The sequence below is a fragment of the Heloderma suspectum genome, chromosome 15 (genome assembly GCF_057233095.1).
Source record: "Heloderma suspectum isolate Gila_16-S chromosome 15, 16-S_ref, whole genome shotgun sequence".
NCBI classification, from domain to species: Eukaryota; Metazoa; Chordata; class Lepidosauria; order Squamata; family Helodermatidae; genus Heloderma; species Heloderma suspectum.
This window is the reverse complement of record NC_139472.1, coordinates 3,121,080-3,135,559: the sequence shown is the minus strand read 5'-3', so window position 1 is coordinate 3,135,559 and position 14,480 is coordinate 3,121,080. Positions and strand designations below refer to the sequence as shown.

Here is a 14,480-nt window from a genome sequence, read left to right as displayed (position 1 = left end):
GCTGGCGTTGAAAAGATAACAATGCTGGCGCCAGGTGGGCCTCGCTGGGGAGATCATTCCAGAATTGGGGGGCCAGCACTGAGAAGGCCCTCTCCCATGTTGCCGCCTTCCGAGCCTTAGAGGAGGGTCTTAGATGCTGAACCTAGTGTACGGGTAGGTTCATATCTGGAGAGGCGCTCCGTCAGGTATTAGTATTATTATTGTTGCACGTTGGTTATTGGTGGCTTAAAAATATAATGAATAAATATCATTGCTATTATCATTACTATTATTATCTTTACTATTATTGTTATCATTAGTAGTTTTATTACTACTATTACTACTACATCATTGTAATCATCAATCTGCAACCTAAATAGCACCAGCTTTCGTAAAAGGTGCCTGGTGGAAATTAGCCCTTTGCTGAAGATGGACGTGACCCACAATGCTCTAATGTGCTATGCGAACCCTAAATATTATTGTTGCCTTGCCCTGGAGCAATCGGTGGGAAGGCTTGGGGGCGGATGAGTTGGAGGTTCTTGCCAGAGGAAACAAACACATCAGTGGAGTCCTTTTTGGTGGGTCCAAAATTCTAGTGCATTTGGCAACATCTGTGCACGAATGGAACAGGCGAATGACAGCAGCTAGGTTTTGCCAGCTGCTTGAAGAAGTCCATTGCTGTTTGAACCTGGCATCGGCTTCCGTAGGTGGCAGCATCCTTCGCCAGATGCAGGGGTGGAGCTGGTACCTAGGGCCCTGCTTGCTGCTTGTGGGAATGTAGACCTGAAATGCTCAGAAACAAAGTGTGTGTGACAGATGGCTTGTCTTTATTAGTGCTTACCTTCTGGAAGGATTGTTCCTCTCCCCATTTTGTTGCTGCCAGAGAGGATAAGCTCTCTTAAAATCATGTCTCAGAGCATTATGGGAACCTGGGGGGGGGGGCAGAACAAGGGCAGGGGCTACTGTATGGGCAGTGGGGGCGGGGGGAGCCTTTAGTGTCTTAAGCTGGCAACTCCCTCACCTGATCTTCTCACCTGTCCTGTCTTTCCTCTTGCCCTCGCTTTGCCTCCCCTGATTTTTGTTTGCTTGTCTGACTCCCTCTTGCTTGACTTCACGCTGCTCTGCATGGACCAAATGAGCTCTTGGTTCGCAAACTGTAGAGCGGCGCAGCAAGGCATAACCCAGAACGGGACCAGCGGTCACAATAGTTTGTATGGCAGCTATGGCACCACCTACGTACATCGCACTTTACAAAGGGTGAGGGGACAGCCCCCTGCCCCACAAAGCGTACGTGCTAAAAATAGACACAGTGCGGGAAAGGGAGGCAGAGAAGCAAAAAGAGGACGAATGTATTCATTTCTTTATTGTTAAATTTATATCCCACCTTCTGCTCCAAGGAGCCCAAGGTAGCATACGTGATCCCCCTCCTCTCTGTTTTATCCTCACCATCGCCCTCTAAGGTAGGCTAGACTGAGAGTCAGCGACTGACCCAAAGCCCCCCAGTGAGCTTCACGGCCAAGTCGGTACTAGAATCCAGGTCTCTGCAGTGGCTCCCTTGGAGAATGTGACTAGTCACATAATGGCTGCCGTGGGGGCCTGGCTAGTCAAATGTGAGCTAGAGAGGGGAGGGGAAGAGGAATAGAGAAATGTTCTGCTAGAGGCTGGGAAGGAGGAGAAGCAGCAAGGCAAAGGGATAGCAGGAAGAGAAAGAGTGAGGCTCGAGGCTAGAAAGGGAGAGAGAAGACTAACATTTCCCAAGGTTTTTATTTAAACATTTTTTGGGAGGCGGGCAGGGAGTGCTGAGCTTTGTGGGCACTGTTGTAGGTCCTTTGCTCTACAGTAATTTCAGTTACACGTACTTAGGCTTTGTTGCAGTAGAGCAGCCTTCCCCAACCTTGCGCCCTCCAGATGTGCTGGATTACACCTCCCAATATCCCCCAGCCAGCCCTGTTTATTCATGCCAGCTGGGAATGATGGGAGTTGTCATTGAACCCATCCAGAGGGCGCCAAGTTGGGGAAGGCTGGTTTAATGTGCTGACTGAGCCAGGGGTCCTGGCTCCCTTTACAAACCAGGATTTGTAAACCAAGAACAAACCCTCATTTGCAAAATCGGCTAGTAAAGGGAGGGACGAGCCCAGATCCCTGGCTCGGGCAACACACTAAACAAACCATTCCTGGGTTGTTTAGCCAGTCGTACTAACAGACTGAGCCAAGTGGGAGCGAATGAGCTGTGTGTATCAGCATGCAGCCTGTTCATAATTAAGGCGGAATCCTGGCTTACAGTTGTGTGAGAATGTGGCCATGGTGTGAAGGTCTACTTTCTCTTCTCTGTCCTGAATCTCCCACCATTCAGCTTCCTTGGATTGACTCCATTGGCTTCTTGTATTATGAGAGAGGAAGGAAGATTTCTATCCACTTTCTCCTCACCATGCATCTACTTCTTATCCTGCCTATATTCCTAACCTTGGTTACAGCACAATCCTGTACACATTTACTCTGAAGTAGTACTTTTTAGCGCATGCAGGAAGGATTACAGCCTCAGCTGCGTTTCTATTCTGAACTAAAAAGCATCAAACCTTAGCCTTTCCTGTTAGGGAAGATGCTGTCTAGGCCCTGGTCCTCTGAGTTGCCCTTTTCTGCCATCTTTTCCCCTAGCTCTGCAATATCTTTTTCTGAGATCTATCTATCTAAAATTATTTCTTGGCTGCCTCTAACGGTGGAACCAGAGATGGGGTGGCCAGAACCGAACCATACACACAACCATGTTGTTAGTTTGTGTCGTGTTCAGGCCTGAACGAAAGCTCTTCCTCTTTAATAAAAAATGTTCTCTGGTTACCTGGAGGCGATTCCTCTTCGTCATCAGTGATTCGCTTAGTGGTTGTTTGCAACTTGGCAAGGGGCTCCTGCTGGACCCCTGAGACTGCGGTTTTTGAGTGCCGTGTTTCGCTGTCCGACATTCAGGTGTAATAAAAAGTTGTTATAAGCTTTTGTTCCTACTGCTTTGGGGGCAGAGGTGACCGTTTTGAGAACAGCAAGCACCTTGCCCGCAAAGCCTCTCTGAGCAGCCTCTCCTATGGCTTACTCTCTGCCCCAAAATTCATGTCACGCCACCCCTTGGATCTCCACACGTGCGTCTTGAGGAGGGGGGAAAGCGGGGGAGGGGCACACAAGTTGAATTGGTGCTGTCAACACAATCCAAGTTATCCCTGCCACAGGCGGTGGAAGGAAATGTGTTTTATCCTCTTTGGGGAGAGAAAAGCCGCCCCGCCCTGCCCCGCCCCTGCCTTTCAGCTGTGGATTTGCTAAAACGGCCCAAAGTTTCTCTGAGCGTGAGCCAGGTTTGACTCTCCGGTCTGCAGAACAATGAGCGAGATATGCATGGCACCCGTGGCAGTTTTTATCTTGCTTTGATGCCTTTATTTTTTCGCGGCAGTGGTGATAGTAGCAGGAGACTTGGCATCCATGAACGCCCTTTTTCTGAGCCATCCAGAGCTGTGGTGTGCGGAGAAGCAAAGTCTTAAGGAGGCTGCCTTTTCTAAAACTGGCTTTCCCCTTCTTCTTTCCCCCCCTCCATTCCCCCCCTCCATTCCCCCCCTACAGGCTAGTAGTGAGTTCTTTAGAAGCTCTGGAAAGCTGCTTTGCCGTCGGACCAGTCAACGAGAAGGCAAGTAACTTCCCTTGAGGTTTTGGGGACGTTGGTTGGTTGCCGGGTGTTTGCGAGGGCAGGGGCTGCACACCAAAGGAGATCAGCAGCTCTCGAAGTCCTGATCCCCCAAAGAGGGGAATGTGTCCTTCTTTCTGGATTTACTATGATGCCACTTGGAAGCAAAGATCTGTTAGGAAGCAAACGAGCAAAAAAGCTTTTGGAACTGGCTTTGAAGGACAGTGTTTTGCGTTTTTGCTCACTTCCAGCAGTGGTGGTTACTTCTCCTGCTGCAGAGGTGACCTCATTTGTAGATTGCTCAGGGGAAGAACTGGTCAAGAGTGGGGATGAGCAGATCTGCCAGTCTCTGTCTCACTGATATTATTGGGAGTTTTAAAGTCAAGTTTGTCCTGCTTCTGCATGAGCTTGCGATTTTTTTTTCATACATGGAAATCTGCACCCTTTTGTGTGCGTTTTCCCTTTAACGTGTGCATTTTTCTGTGCATTTTTAAATGTACGTATTTCCCTCCAAGTACTTTACATTGCTGAAACGCTGATTGGTGCGCACTTACTCCAGAATGCACATTTTTGCCATGCACTCCCCCTAAATATGCATATTTCCTCCACCTGGGTATGTTGCCTTGAGGTTAAAGGCTCTTCTGAGCCACTGGAAAGGCTTTGTGGGCTGGGTTTTGGTTTGCAGGCCACCAGGAGCTTAAATTAAGCTTCCAAAAGAAGGGTGCAGAACCTCAGTCCCTTTCCCCTCAACCATCAATTATTAGTGGTTTCCCAGCTTTTGAGCATTTTTTCCCCATTCTAAAAAGTTGAAATGCCTCTCTTAAGGCTTAGTGACTGGGAGTAAGCGCTTCAAGCTACAATATGCTAGTGTCCTGGCCCTGCATCCTTTTGCCTTTGTTCCACCCCCTTTTGCCTTCAGCCCCACCCACCCCTGGAATGCCACCTGCAAAACCTTCTTTGAATGGAATTTGGCCCTCGGACTGAAAGAAGTTCAACACCCCTGTTCCAAACAGTCGAGCATCATGTTTCACTTGTCAGCCACCTTTTTAACAAAAGTGCTAATGTCATTTCCTGCCTCTGTGAGCTTTTGTGGGGAGAAGGAGACACCCGACATTCGAGGTACCAGTCGCCCGATTTGTGTCCCCTGCGTGCAGGAGAAGAGCAAGGCTGCCGCCCAGGAGTTGGCTACCATGCTCCTTTCGACGCCGGCCCCCTCCAGCGTCCAGCAGCAGACCAAGAGCCTCCTTGCGAGCCTCCACACCAGCCGCTCAGCTTACCACAACCACAAGGTAAAACAGCATGGCCATCTTCAACCCCAATGAAGCAACTCTCTGGGTGCAGAACTCTAGTGTGGCGGTTTTTTCCAAGTTGCCCCACCCTCAAAGGGTTGATTTCAAACATATGTACCAAGAGGAACCCTTGTGCCTCTCTTGTGTCACAGAGGATTCTGGGTGCATTTCAGAGTTGTCCTCTCAGTTCATGTGGACTTCTGGCTGGGGCTGCAGGGCCTCCCCCTTGCCCTCTGTACATGTCCTGGAACACTTCCCCCCAGCAGCTACACATTTGCAGGGGGTGATGAGTAGCACTGTGGAAGTGATCCTGCCAGGAATGGGTTTGCCATTACTGGCAACTGCTGGGAGCCTCAATAAAATTCCTGAAGAACTCCCCCCCCCCCCCCACGAACACAGTTTGAAAACCTCTGGTCTGCTCTCTTAATATAATTCAGGGGGCCATATATATATATATATATATATATTGTGAGTAGAACAAAGGATTGCTAGGAGCTCCTTTGTTCTGCTCAAGGGTCCTGGAAGGGACCCTGTCATGGTGGAGCAGGCAGGATTGAAACTGGGTGGGGGGTCTCCTCCAACAAAAGGCTAAGACTCTTAACAGTTTGACATTGCTGTATCCTGTGGACTAAGTCAGAGGACTAGTCTGTCTCATGATATTCTCCGCTGAGAGAGAACCATAGCTCTAGTGTGCTGATAATATGAGGAGGGCGTGCAGCCATTGCTCAGGTGGAATTTGCTCTCGAGCACTCCTGTCTTTGCAGGATCAGGCCTTGCTGAGCAAAGCCATCCAGTACCTGAGCACCTCGAGCAAAGAGGGGAAAGACCTCGACCCGGAGGTGTTCCAGAGGTTGGTCATCACGGCCCGCTCCATTGCCATCATGAGGCCCAATAACTTGGTCCACTTCACAGAGTCAAAGCTGCCACAGTTGGAAGCAGGTGGGCAGAACCCTCCCCTCCCATCCCCTTGGCTGTTTTTATTTTCACAGTGGCCGCTTGTGTGTGTGTGTGTTTGCCGTGCTTCATGAGATGCAGCTGGTCGGAAGTCAGGTGCTCATGTGGTTGGAGACTTAAAAACTGCAGCTCTTTTCTCCCCCCACCCCCGTTCTTTAAAAATATTCAGAAGGCAGCGAAGAAGGACAGGAGGTGCAGAAGAACGCAGAAGGTGAAGGGTGCAGTTTTATAACGCAGCTGGTCAACCACTTCTGGAAGCTCCACGCATCAAAACCCAAGAACGCCTTTCTGGCCCCTGCTTGCTTGCCAGGTATCGTGCTTAGGACTCACCTGAACTGCTTGTAGTGGGTCACCCACTCGTTCCCAGACTTGCCTGCAGGGCTACCAAGCTAGGAACTCTGCTTTCCCATTGGGTTTGCTGCACCCTTGACTACCTTTCCCAACCATCTCCCCTCTCCATCTCCCCCACAGGCCTTTTCTCATTGTTTGCTTCCCAAGTCCACGATGGCTGGTTACAGCAGTTTCTGTCCCTTGGGTTCCAACAGCACTGTGTGTCATACAGATAACTACACCTGCCGCATCTCATTTTACCTTCCCATCTTCTTTGGTCTATATCAGGGCTTGCACAGGCTACGGTTCAGGGGCCCCATGCGGTCCTCTAAGGCCTTTACTGTGATACAGATAACGCTTTTCTTGGGGCTAGCAGTGTGGTGGAAAGAGAAATCTGTATGAGGATCTCTGGGGGAAAGAATGGAGAGTATAGGCAGCGGGGAAGTTAGCATGGGGGATGGGGCACTCTTTGTAGACCCATCATCCATGATGCTGAATGGGGAGAGATTCGGGACAGATAAAAGGGGGGGATAGCTCAGTAGTAGAGCAGAGCCTCTGCTTTGCATGCAGAGGGTCCCAGGTTCAATCCCCAGCATCTCCAGGGTTGTCTGAACCCAGCTGTGATAACAAGCCATGGTTTGTTAACCACAAACAGCCCATGAGGAGAACCCATGGTCATGGTTGGGTGGTGAACTGCGGGTTGTTCGTGGTTAACAAACCATGGCTTGTTATCACAGCTGGGTTCAGACAACGTGATAATTGCCTCTTTTTCTAGATGCATGGAAAATGATTGTGTTGAGGAGCTTTTTTCTGCAGATTTGTGATAAAAAAACGCCACTTTTTACCCTCCTCCCTGTGCCTTAGGGCTGACCCATGTTGAAGCTACCATCAATGCCCTGGTGGATATCATCCATGGCTATTGCACCTGCGAGCTGGATTGCATCAATACAGCCTCCAGAATTTACATGCAGATGTTGCTCTGCCCGGTATGTCGTTCTGCTTGTCTCCGTTTGCTGCTTTAGTTTCGGGAGCCTCTGCAGCTGTGGACAGCTGAGCCAAAATCCTTAACAAGACCTCTGAGGCTCTGTTCGTGTGTGTTTGTGTGTGTGTGTGTGTGTGTGTGTGTGTGCGCGCGCACGCGCGCTTGGGGCAGGGGGCGGAGAGTCTATATAAGTCAGCTTCTTATGGGAAGGGCCCACAGATCAACACATGCAGAAGGCTCAGTCCTCATCATCTCTATTTTAAAACAGGATCTTGGATGGCAAGGCAGGGAAAAACCCTGCTCTACCTGAGCCCGCAAGAGCCTCTACTAGTCAGTGTAGGCCAGCCTCTCCCAAGCTGGTGCCCTCCAGATGTTTTGGACTTCAGCTTCCATCAGCCGCAGCCTGCGGTCATGAATGCTGCGGGTTGTGGCCCAAAACCCCTGGAGGGCTCCAGCTTGGCTGAGACTGCCTTAGACCAGGGCAGAAAGCAGCTCTCCAGATGTTTCGCAGCTGGTTGGCCACTGTGTGAACAGAATGCTGGACTAGATGGACCTTTGATCCGATCGAGCAGGGCTGTTCTTTTGTTCTTATATTGATGTGTTTTTAGTTGTGTTTTAGTGCATTTGTTTTATTATAGGTTTAATCAAATTTTGTTTGTGATTGTAAGCCTCCTTGAATGCCATTTATCTTGGTATAAAGGCAGGGTGTGAATCAAACAAAACCAACACACTCATGGATCAAAGCATATAGCTTTTTCAGGCATAAGGTGCCAGGTTTAACTTCTGGCTTGTTGGATTCATTCATTTCATCCATTCATTTATTACGTTTCTATACTGTCTAATAGCCAAAGCTCTCTGGGCAGTTTACAAAGATTAAAAACTTTAAAAATACAATATTATACTTAATATAAAAACGGTTTACATATAAATGTATCAACAGACAGCGCACACACATATAAAACAATTTTGACAACAATAAGAAATCCAATCCGAGACCTGATTAAAACCTTATATGCCGCCAAATTCCTTTTAAAAGGTTAAAAGGAGTTTTGGACAGCAGGGCTGGGACCACTTGAGAGCGACTTCAGATGTGGATGTGACCTGCCTCTCCTTGCTTGTGTTCTAGGATCCTGCCGTGAGCTTCTCCTGCAAACAAGCATTGATCCGTGTGCTGAGGCCCAGGAACAAGCGGAGACATGTGACGCTGCCATCTTCTCCTCGGAGCAACACCCCAATGGGTAAAGAGACTTTATTGGAGGAGGTTGCTTTTGGGCTCATGCTTTTGGCTGGTGTGGTCATGCTACCTGGGTTTACCTCTTATGTGTCCGTGCAGAGTCAAATCTAGGTTACCCACCACAGCTGACTGGCTGCACCTACAGTCGAGATGCCTGAGAATCAAGCGAGTGTCTGTGCAGCCCCCCGTCCTTGTGAGGAGCTGGGGCCATCACTATTGGGGCTGCTAACTTCTGAGGGTCTTGGTCCCTCCCTCATCTGCCATAATAAATAATAAATTTTCAGGCTTAACTCCGTATCCTCCAGTGGGTTTGTGGCTGTGCAGAGGACAGACGCCGGGAGACCCATTGGGATCCCATTGTTAGTGTCTGTGGCCTTTGTCCTGGCTACAGCAGAATGCAGCACATCCTCATGGAATTAACGATACTACTTATGCCCCAGGGGATAAAGATGATTACGACGACGATGATGCTGATGACAAGATGCAGAGCTCTGGGATACCAAATGGCGAAGACATCCGGCAGGAAAGCCAGGAGCAAAGTGAGGTGGACCATGGCGACTTCGAGATGGTGGTGAGTCCTGTGGGCTTCCTTGCGGTGTTTGGTCTGCAGAATATTCCAGGCCTGGTGGACTAGACTGACGTGTGCTAAGGTCATCATCGCAGGAGGATATGGGAGGCGTGTCTGGAGAGCTCACAAAGCTCTCCTGTTTATTTATACATTTATGAGTCAACTTTCAGCCCAGATAGGACCCCCAAGGTGACTTAACAGCTGAAACGTAAAACGATGTGAAAGCTTTAAAAACATCACCAAGTGCAGAATTAAGAACAGGAGATGATCTTAAACATGGAGTTTTGAGCTAATCCATTTAGGGCACCATCTTATGCATGTTTTGACAGAAAAAGTCCTATAATTCCCACCATCTCCCAGCCACCCATGGCTGGGGGATTCTGGGAAATGTAGGACGTTTTTCTGTCTAAACATGCATAGGCTTGCATCCTTACAATACTGAAAAACCATATCGAACAAAAACCATTTTAGCAGCCCACCTAAAGCTGAACAAAGAAAGGGCCACAGTAACTTACTTTGGGGAAGAGTTCCACAGGTGGGACACTGCCACAGAGAAGGCCCTCTCCCTTCTCAATTGTGGCATCAAAACTGTGGATCAATCGATCTCTGTCTGGGACTTCAGCAGGCAACGTGACTGCACATCTTGTGACATCTTGTCAAGCTGTTTAATTTGGCACTGAATCTTTTTAAGGCAACACTGTTTTTTCTGGTTGTTTAAAAAAACAACTTGCTTGCCACACAAATGGGTTGTGCAGTTCTTTACGACTGGGTCCTGAATGTATTTATTTTTTGGTTTTATATATTTTTAGAATACTTTATTTTGTGCACCTTGCATGCAAAAAAAAGGTGGTGTACATCTAAACAAATAGATGGTTCTTTGTAGCATTTTTGCCAAGACAGAAAAAAGGTGTAGTACATTGCACTGTGTCGGACCTTGGTCCTGCTGTATCAGCCCAGTTTCTTCGTCCTAGTCTGAATCGATGGTGTTGGAGACGGCTGAGAACGTGAACAATGGGAACCCCTCTCCGCTGGAAGCTCTCCTGGCGGGAGCCGAGGGGTTTCCCCCCATGCTGGACATCCCCCCAGATGCAGATGACGAAACCATGGTGGAGCTGGCCATCGCTCTTAGCCTGCAGCAAGATCAGCAAGGTGAGGAGCACCTGTGGGAAGTTGATGTCACTCACTGGGTAATAGACAGAGGTCCGAATCAGGAAGTCCCCAATTCAGATTTCACATCTTCAATAATCTCAAGGCTGCCATCAAGGATAGACACGGTCAGGCACCTGCCAAGGGCCCAAACCCTAGCAGGGTCTCATTGACAAGAGCCCTCTGAACTTGCTCTCCCTCTTCCGTATTGCAACCTGCTTGTTCTCACTCTGGCCCAGATGATGGTGGTGGTGAGAAGGAGGAGCAGGAGACGCCACGGCCTAAAGCAAGTAGTAGCATTGATGAGAAAAAGGATGAGGTGCAATAGGAGCTGGTGAGAAGCTGGGGGCCCGTGGAGAGTGTCTTGCCCAAAGGCCCTCAAAAACCTGGAGCTGGCACTGCATAAACTCATTAGATGGCCTTAGGCAAGTCTCCATCTCACTCGGTTTCTCTCTTTCTCAGGGATGTAGGGATCATAATGCTGACCCACTTTATAGGGTTGTTGTGACCCTTAGAAAAAGATAAAATGCCATAGTACCACTAAATGCAGTTCATGACCGTTGTTCCTCTTGGATGCAGGAACAGAAAGCAAGTGGCACCCTAGCCAGCACTCAGGACATGTTAGTGCCTCTGTAGCAGAACTTGTAAGATGATCCCATTTGGGAGTCCTGTGTTCAGTTTAGGGGGCAGGGGGAGTTTGGGGAAGGTGCGGTTGTCAAATGGAGCAAAGGAGATTGATAACGGTTGATCACAAAAGCAAAAAGTCATTACGAGGAAATCATGGGAGAGCTGGGTGTGTTATGTTTTCTTTGCTGCTTCCAAATGTCCTTCCTGCTCCGGGGTTGTCTTGGGGCATTTGTTTGGGAGGGGTGGATGGGTGGGCCAAGTTTTCCAGAGAAGCGCAAACAGGGGCACAATGGCAAGTGCTCTGTTTTATGGGGACGGGGACAGCCCCCTTGCAGAGGAATTAATTTGCTTTCATTCTCTTCCTCTTGTATAGGGAGCAGCAGCAGCGCGCTTGGCCTGCAGAGCCTGGGGCTCTCCGGCCAAGCTCCCAGCTCTTCCTCTCTCGACGCCGGGACTCTTTCGGACACCACGGCATCAGGTAACTGTTCACAGCATAAAATCTCAAACTAGCTCATTCTTCCAGGGGTGGGGGTGGTCTGCAAACGTCACCGCTCGGACTTGTGTGGAACTTCTTACTGTTAGGGTGATGTATGGAGTCAAATCATTAGTCCAGCTAGCCCAGGGGTGCAGAACTTCAGCCCTCCTTCCCCATGCCCCATTCCCCATGCCTCACCCCCTTTCACCTGACCACCAATCATTCAGTAGTTTCCTGGCATATGCAGAGTACCTGCCCCCGTTCTAAAAGGTTGAAATGCCTCTCCAGAGGCTGAGTTATTTGCAGGAAGAGCTTTAAGCTAAATTATACTGGCCCCGCCCCCTTGCCTTTGGCCCCGCTCGCCCCTGGAATGTGGCCCCCAGATGCTTCTCTGAAATGGACTTTGGCCTCGGGCCGAAAGAGGTCCTGCACCCCTGATCTAGCTCAGTGCTTTCTCCTCTTGACTGGTAGTGGCTCTCCAAGGTCTCGGGCGTGTTTCCCCCTTTGCTGCCCAATCCTTTTAATTGGAGATGTCGGGGACTAAACTGGAAACCTTCTTCTGCATGCAAAGAGCGTGCCCAAGCCCTGAGCGATGGGCCCTCCCTTAAAGAACTGGCCAGACTATACCACGGGCTCATCTAAGGCACTCTGCTCTGCTCTGACTGGTGGCGGCCTTTTCAGGGTCTCTGGCTGAGAGTCCAGCTACCAGCTCTGCTGCCGCACAGCCTGTAACTGGGGATGGAACCCAGGTCCTGCCTTCTGCGTGCAGAACATGTGGGCTGCTGCTTGGCTCGTGGCTGACTCTGAAATGCTCGCCTCACTCACGAGGCATCCATAAGGTCTAGAAACTTGGGAGGCTTTTTTATTAAAAAAGAAGCAGCAGCAGCTTTGATTCTCAGAAGCTGAATTCTGAGCATGATATGCACAGAATCACAGTGGATATGCATAGAAACCTGCCAATTTCTCTCTTGTCTTCCTGTCCCAAGGCTAGGGAATATGAATTCAGTTGAAGAGACTGTATGTCCCTCTCAGCTGGGTCTCATGAGTGCAAATTAGAGGAAACAAGGTGCAGGACTCTAAGAGAGGTTTTGCTTGGGACGTGCGGCCAATGAATTGATTTAAATGAACTAAATCTGCTAAATTTTGCATATGAGAGAATCAGTTCTAAAGAAAACAGCATACTTTGTTTACAGATGATGTCTGAGCTGCATAAGGCAGGGGTGTAGACCAGACATTCCTTCTCCCCTTCACACACCAGGGAATGCCTCTTCCAAGATGCACTGCATATACGTACTTGTATTCAGAACAAGAAACCTTTTAATGAACTGGTGTTAGATTTACAAAGTGCCCCAATTAATCAGTCATTGTGTTTTCCCAAAACAATTTAATCTAAATGATTAAACGTTGCAGCCCTCATTTTTGCATACACGTTAGAAAGAAAATCCTTCTCCAGTGCTTTCATGTTCGAGTTGTTCGAAGACTGTGTTTTTACTTGTAACAGCTCTCCTTACTCTCTTAGCTCCAGCTTCCGATGATGAGGGCAGCACAGCTGCGACGGATGGCTCCACCCTCCGGACATCCCCAGCTGACCATGGCGGCAGCGTGGGTTCGGAGAGCGGCGGCAGTGCTGTGGATTCGGTGGCTGGCGAGCACAGCGGTAATGCTGAGCGTTGATTGGGTTTGAAGTGTGTTCCCTCCACCCCCCAGCAACAGGAGGACCAAGAAATGCCTTGCTCGATTGGTCCATCGCGTAAAACATAGAATCATAGAATAGCAGGGCTGGAAGGGGCCCACAAGGCCATCGAGTCCAACCCCTGCTCAAGGCAGGAATCCAAGTCAGAGCATCCCCGACAGATGGCTGTCCGGCCTCGTCTTGAACGCCTCCAGTGTGGGAGAGCCCACCGCCTCCCCAGGCAATTGGTTCCATTGTCGTTAGGGTGGTTCCATTGTCCATTGGTTCCACTCTGAGAAACATCCTATTTCCCAGAGTGGCCAACTGGGTACATCTGGGCAGTGGAAGCTTGGTGACTCCGACGTCAGTTGGGTTCCACTCTGGGTTTCAGTCAGAACCAGCCAGAACTCTAAAGACGCTTTCCAAGGTGCTGAACCCAATTTGGGTCATCCCGGGGGAAGCTCTTGCTGCCAGTTTTGACAGTGTTGGGTTAGATGGACCAAGGGTCTGACTCAGTATAAGGCAGCTTCCTACGTTGCTGTGTAGCTGGTAGCATCTCTCTCCAAGGATTCAAGGCAGAGTGGTAGAATCATGAGAGGCTGCCGTAAACCAGTTGAGACCCTTGGTCCATCTGGCCCAGTGTTGTCGACGCTGACTGGCAGCAGTGGCTCTCCACGGGTTCAGGCCGGTTTCTTTCCCAGCCCTACCTGGAGGTGCCCAGTCTTTCCAGTCCTGGTACCAGAGATCTCCAGCACCCACCTGATGTCCTCCAGATGTGTTGGAGTACAACTCCCAGCATTCCCACTGCTGGCAGCTGCAATCCAACACACCTGGAGGGCAATACATGGGAGAAGGCTGTTCTGACCGGAGACATCTGCTCTACCCCTAAGCTGTGGCCTTCTCCCTTTATAATGTATTCTGGGTCTGTGAAGCTGCCTTGTAGCAGAAGAGACGCTGGGTCTCTCTGGCCAGGTATCGTCTACCCCGGGTGGCAAACTGTCTCCTAGGACTTCTTCAGCCTTTTAGCACCTGAGATCTGTTTAATGGGAGATGCTGGAGATTGAAGCTGGGACCCTCTGCCACTGAGCCGCGAGCCCCCTGTAATTCCAGTTGGGATGTAAGCCAAGCCTTGTTGGGTCAGGCTGAGGATGACGGACTTGTCCTAGCTGTCTTTTAAAAGGGGATCCAGCAAGACTCTTGTGTGTGCTGGTTGTGCTTGCAGTTAATGGCAGGGGCCTGGTGCTTCTAAAGAATGCAGCTCCCTCTCTTCCCCCGGGATGTCCACTTTGCTGCTGCATGTGAAGGATAGCCCAGGAGTGCTCACTGTCCACCCTTCCTTTGCTTTGTTTTCAGTGTCTGGCCGCAGCAGTGCGTATGGCGACACAACAGCTGAGGGCCACCCCGCCGGGCCAGGGAGCGTCAGTTCCAGCACAGGCGCCATCAGCACCACCACCGGGCAGCAGGAGGGCGAAGGCTCAGAAGGCGAGGGTGAAGGGGAAGCGGAAGGAGACGTCCACGCAAGCAACAGGCAAGGCCTCCTTTCCAGCTATAACGGGTCGGCTA

The 14,480-nt window shown here is 49.9% G+C and overlaps 1 protein-coding gene across 12 annotated transcripts in view; it reads left to right on the top strand.

The window, feature by feature from the left end:
• Positions 1 to 14,480, top strand: part of UBR4 (ubiquitin protein ligase E3 component n-recognin 4) — a 129,447-nt gene that overhangs the window by 56,424 nt on the left and 58,543 nt on the right. For 10 of the 12 annotated variants that reach the window (XM_084821753.1, XM_084821752.1, XM_084821751.1 and 7 more), the window contains 11 exons: positions 3,580 to 3,643; positions 4,795 to 4,929; positions 5,694 to 5,868; positions 6,053 to 6,193; positions 7,078 to 7,199; positions 8,322 to 8,433; positions 8,870 to 9,000; positions 9,969 to 10,146; positions 11,144 to 11,248; positions 12,765 to 12,902; positions 14,271 to 14,445. In XM_084821753.1, coding sequence (XP_084677879.1) covers positions 3,580 to 3,643; positions 4,795 to 4,929; positions 5,694 to 5,868; positions 6,053 to 6,193; positions 7,078 to 7,199; positions 8,322 to 8,433; positions 8,870 to 9,000; positions 9,969 to 10,146; positions 11,144 to 11,248; positions 12,765 to 12,902; positions 14,271 to 14,445 — 1,476 coding nt within the window. The remainder of the gene's footprint in view (positions 1 to 3,579; positions 3,644 to 4,794; positions 4,930 to 5,693; positions 5,869 to 6,052; positions 6,194 to 7,077; positions 7,200 to 8,321; positions 8,434 to 8,869; positions 9,001 to 9,968; positions 10,147 to 11,143; positions 11,249 to 12,764; positions 12,903 to 14,270; positions 14,446 to 14,480) is intronic. The other 2 variants (XM_084821747.1, XM_084821742.1) reach the window with 1 other exon arrangement.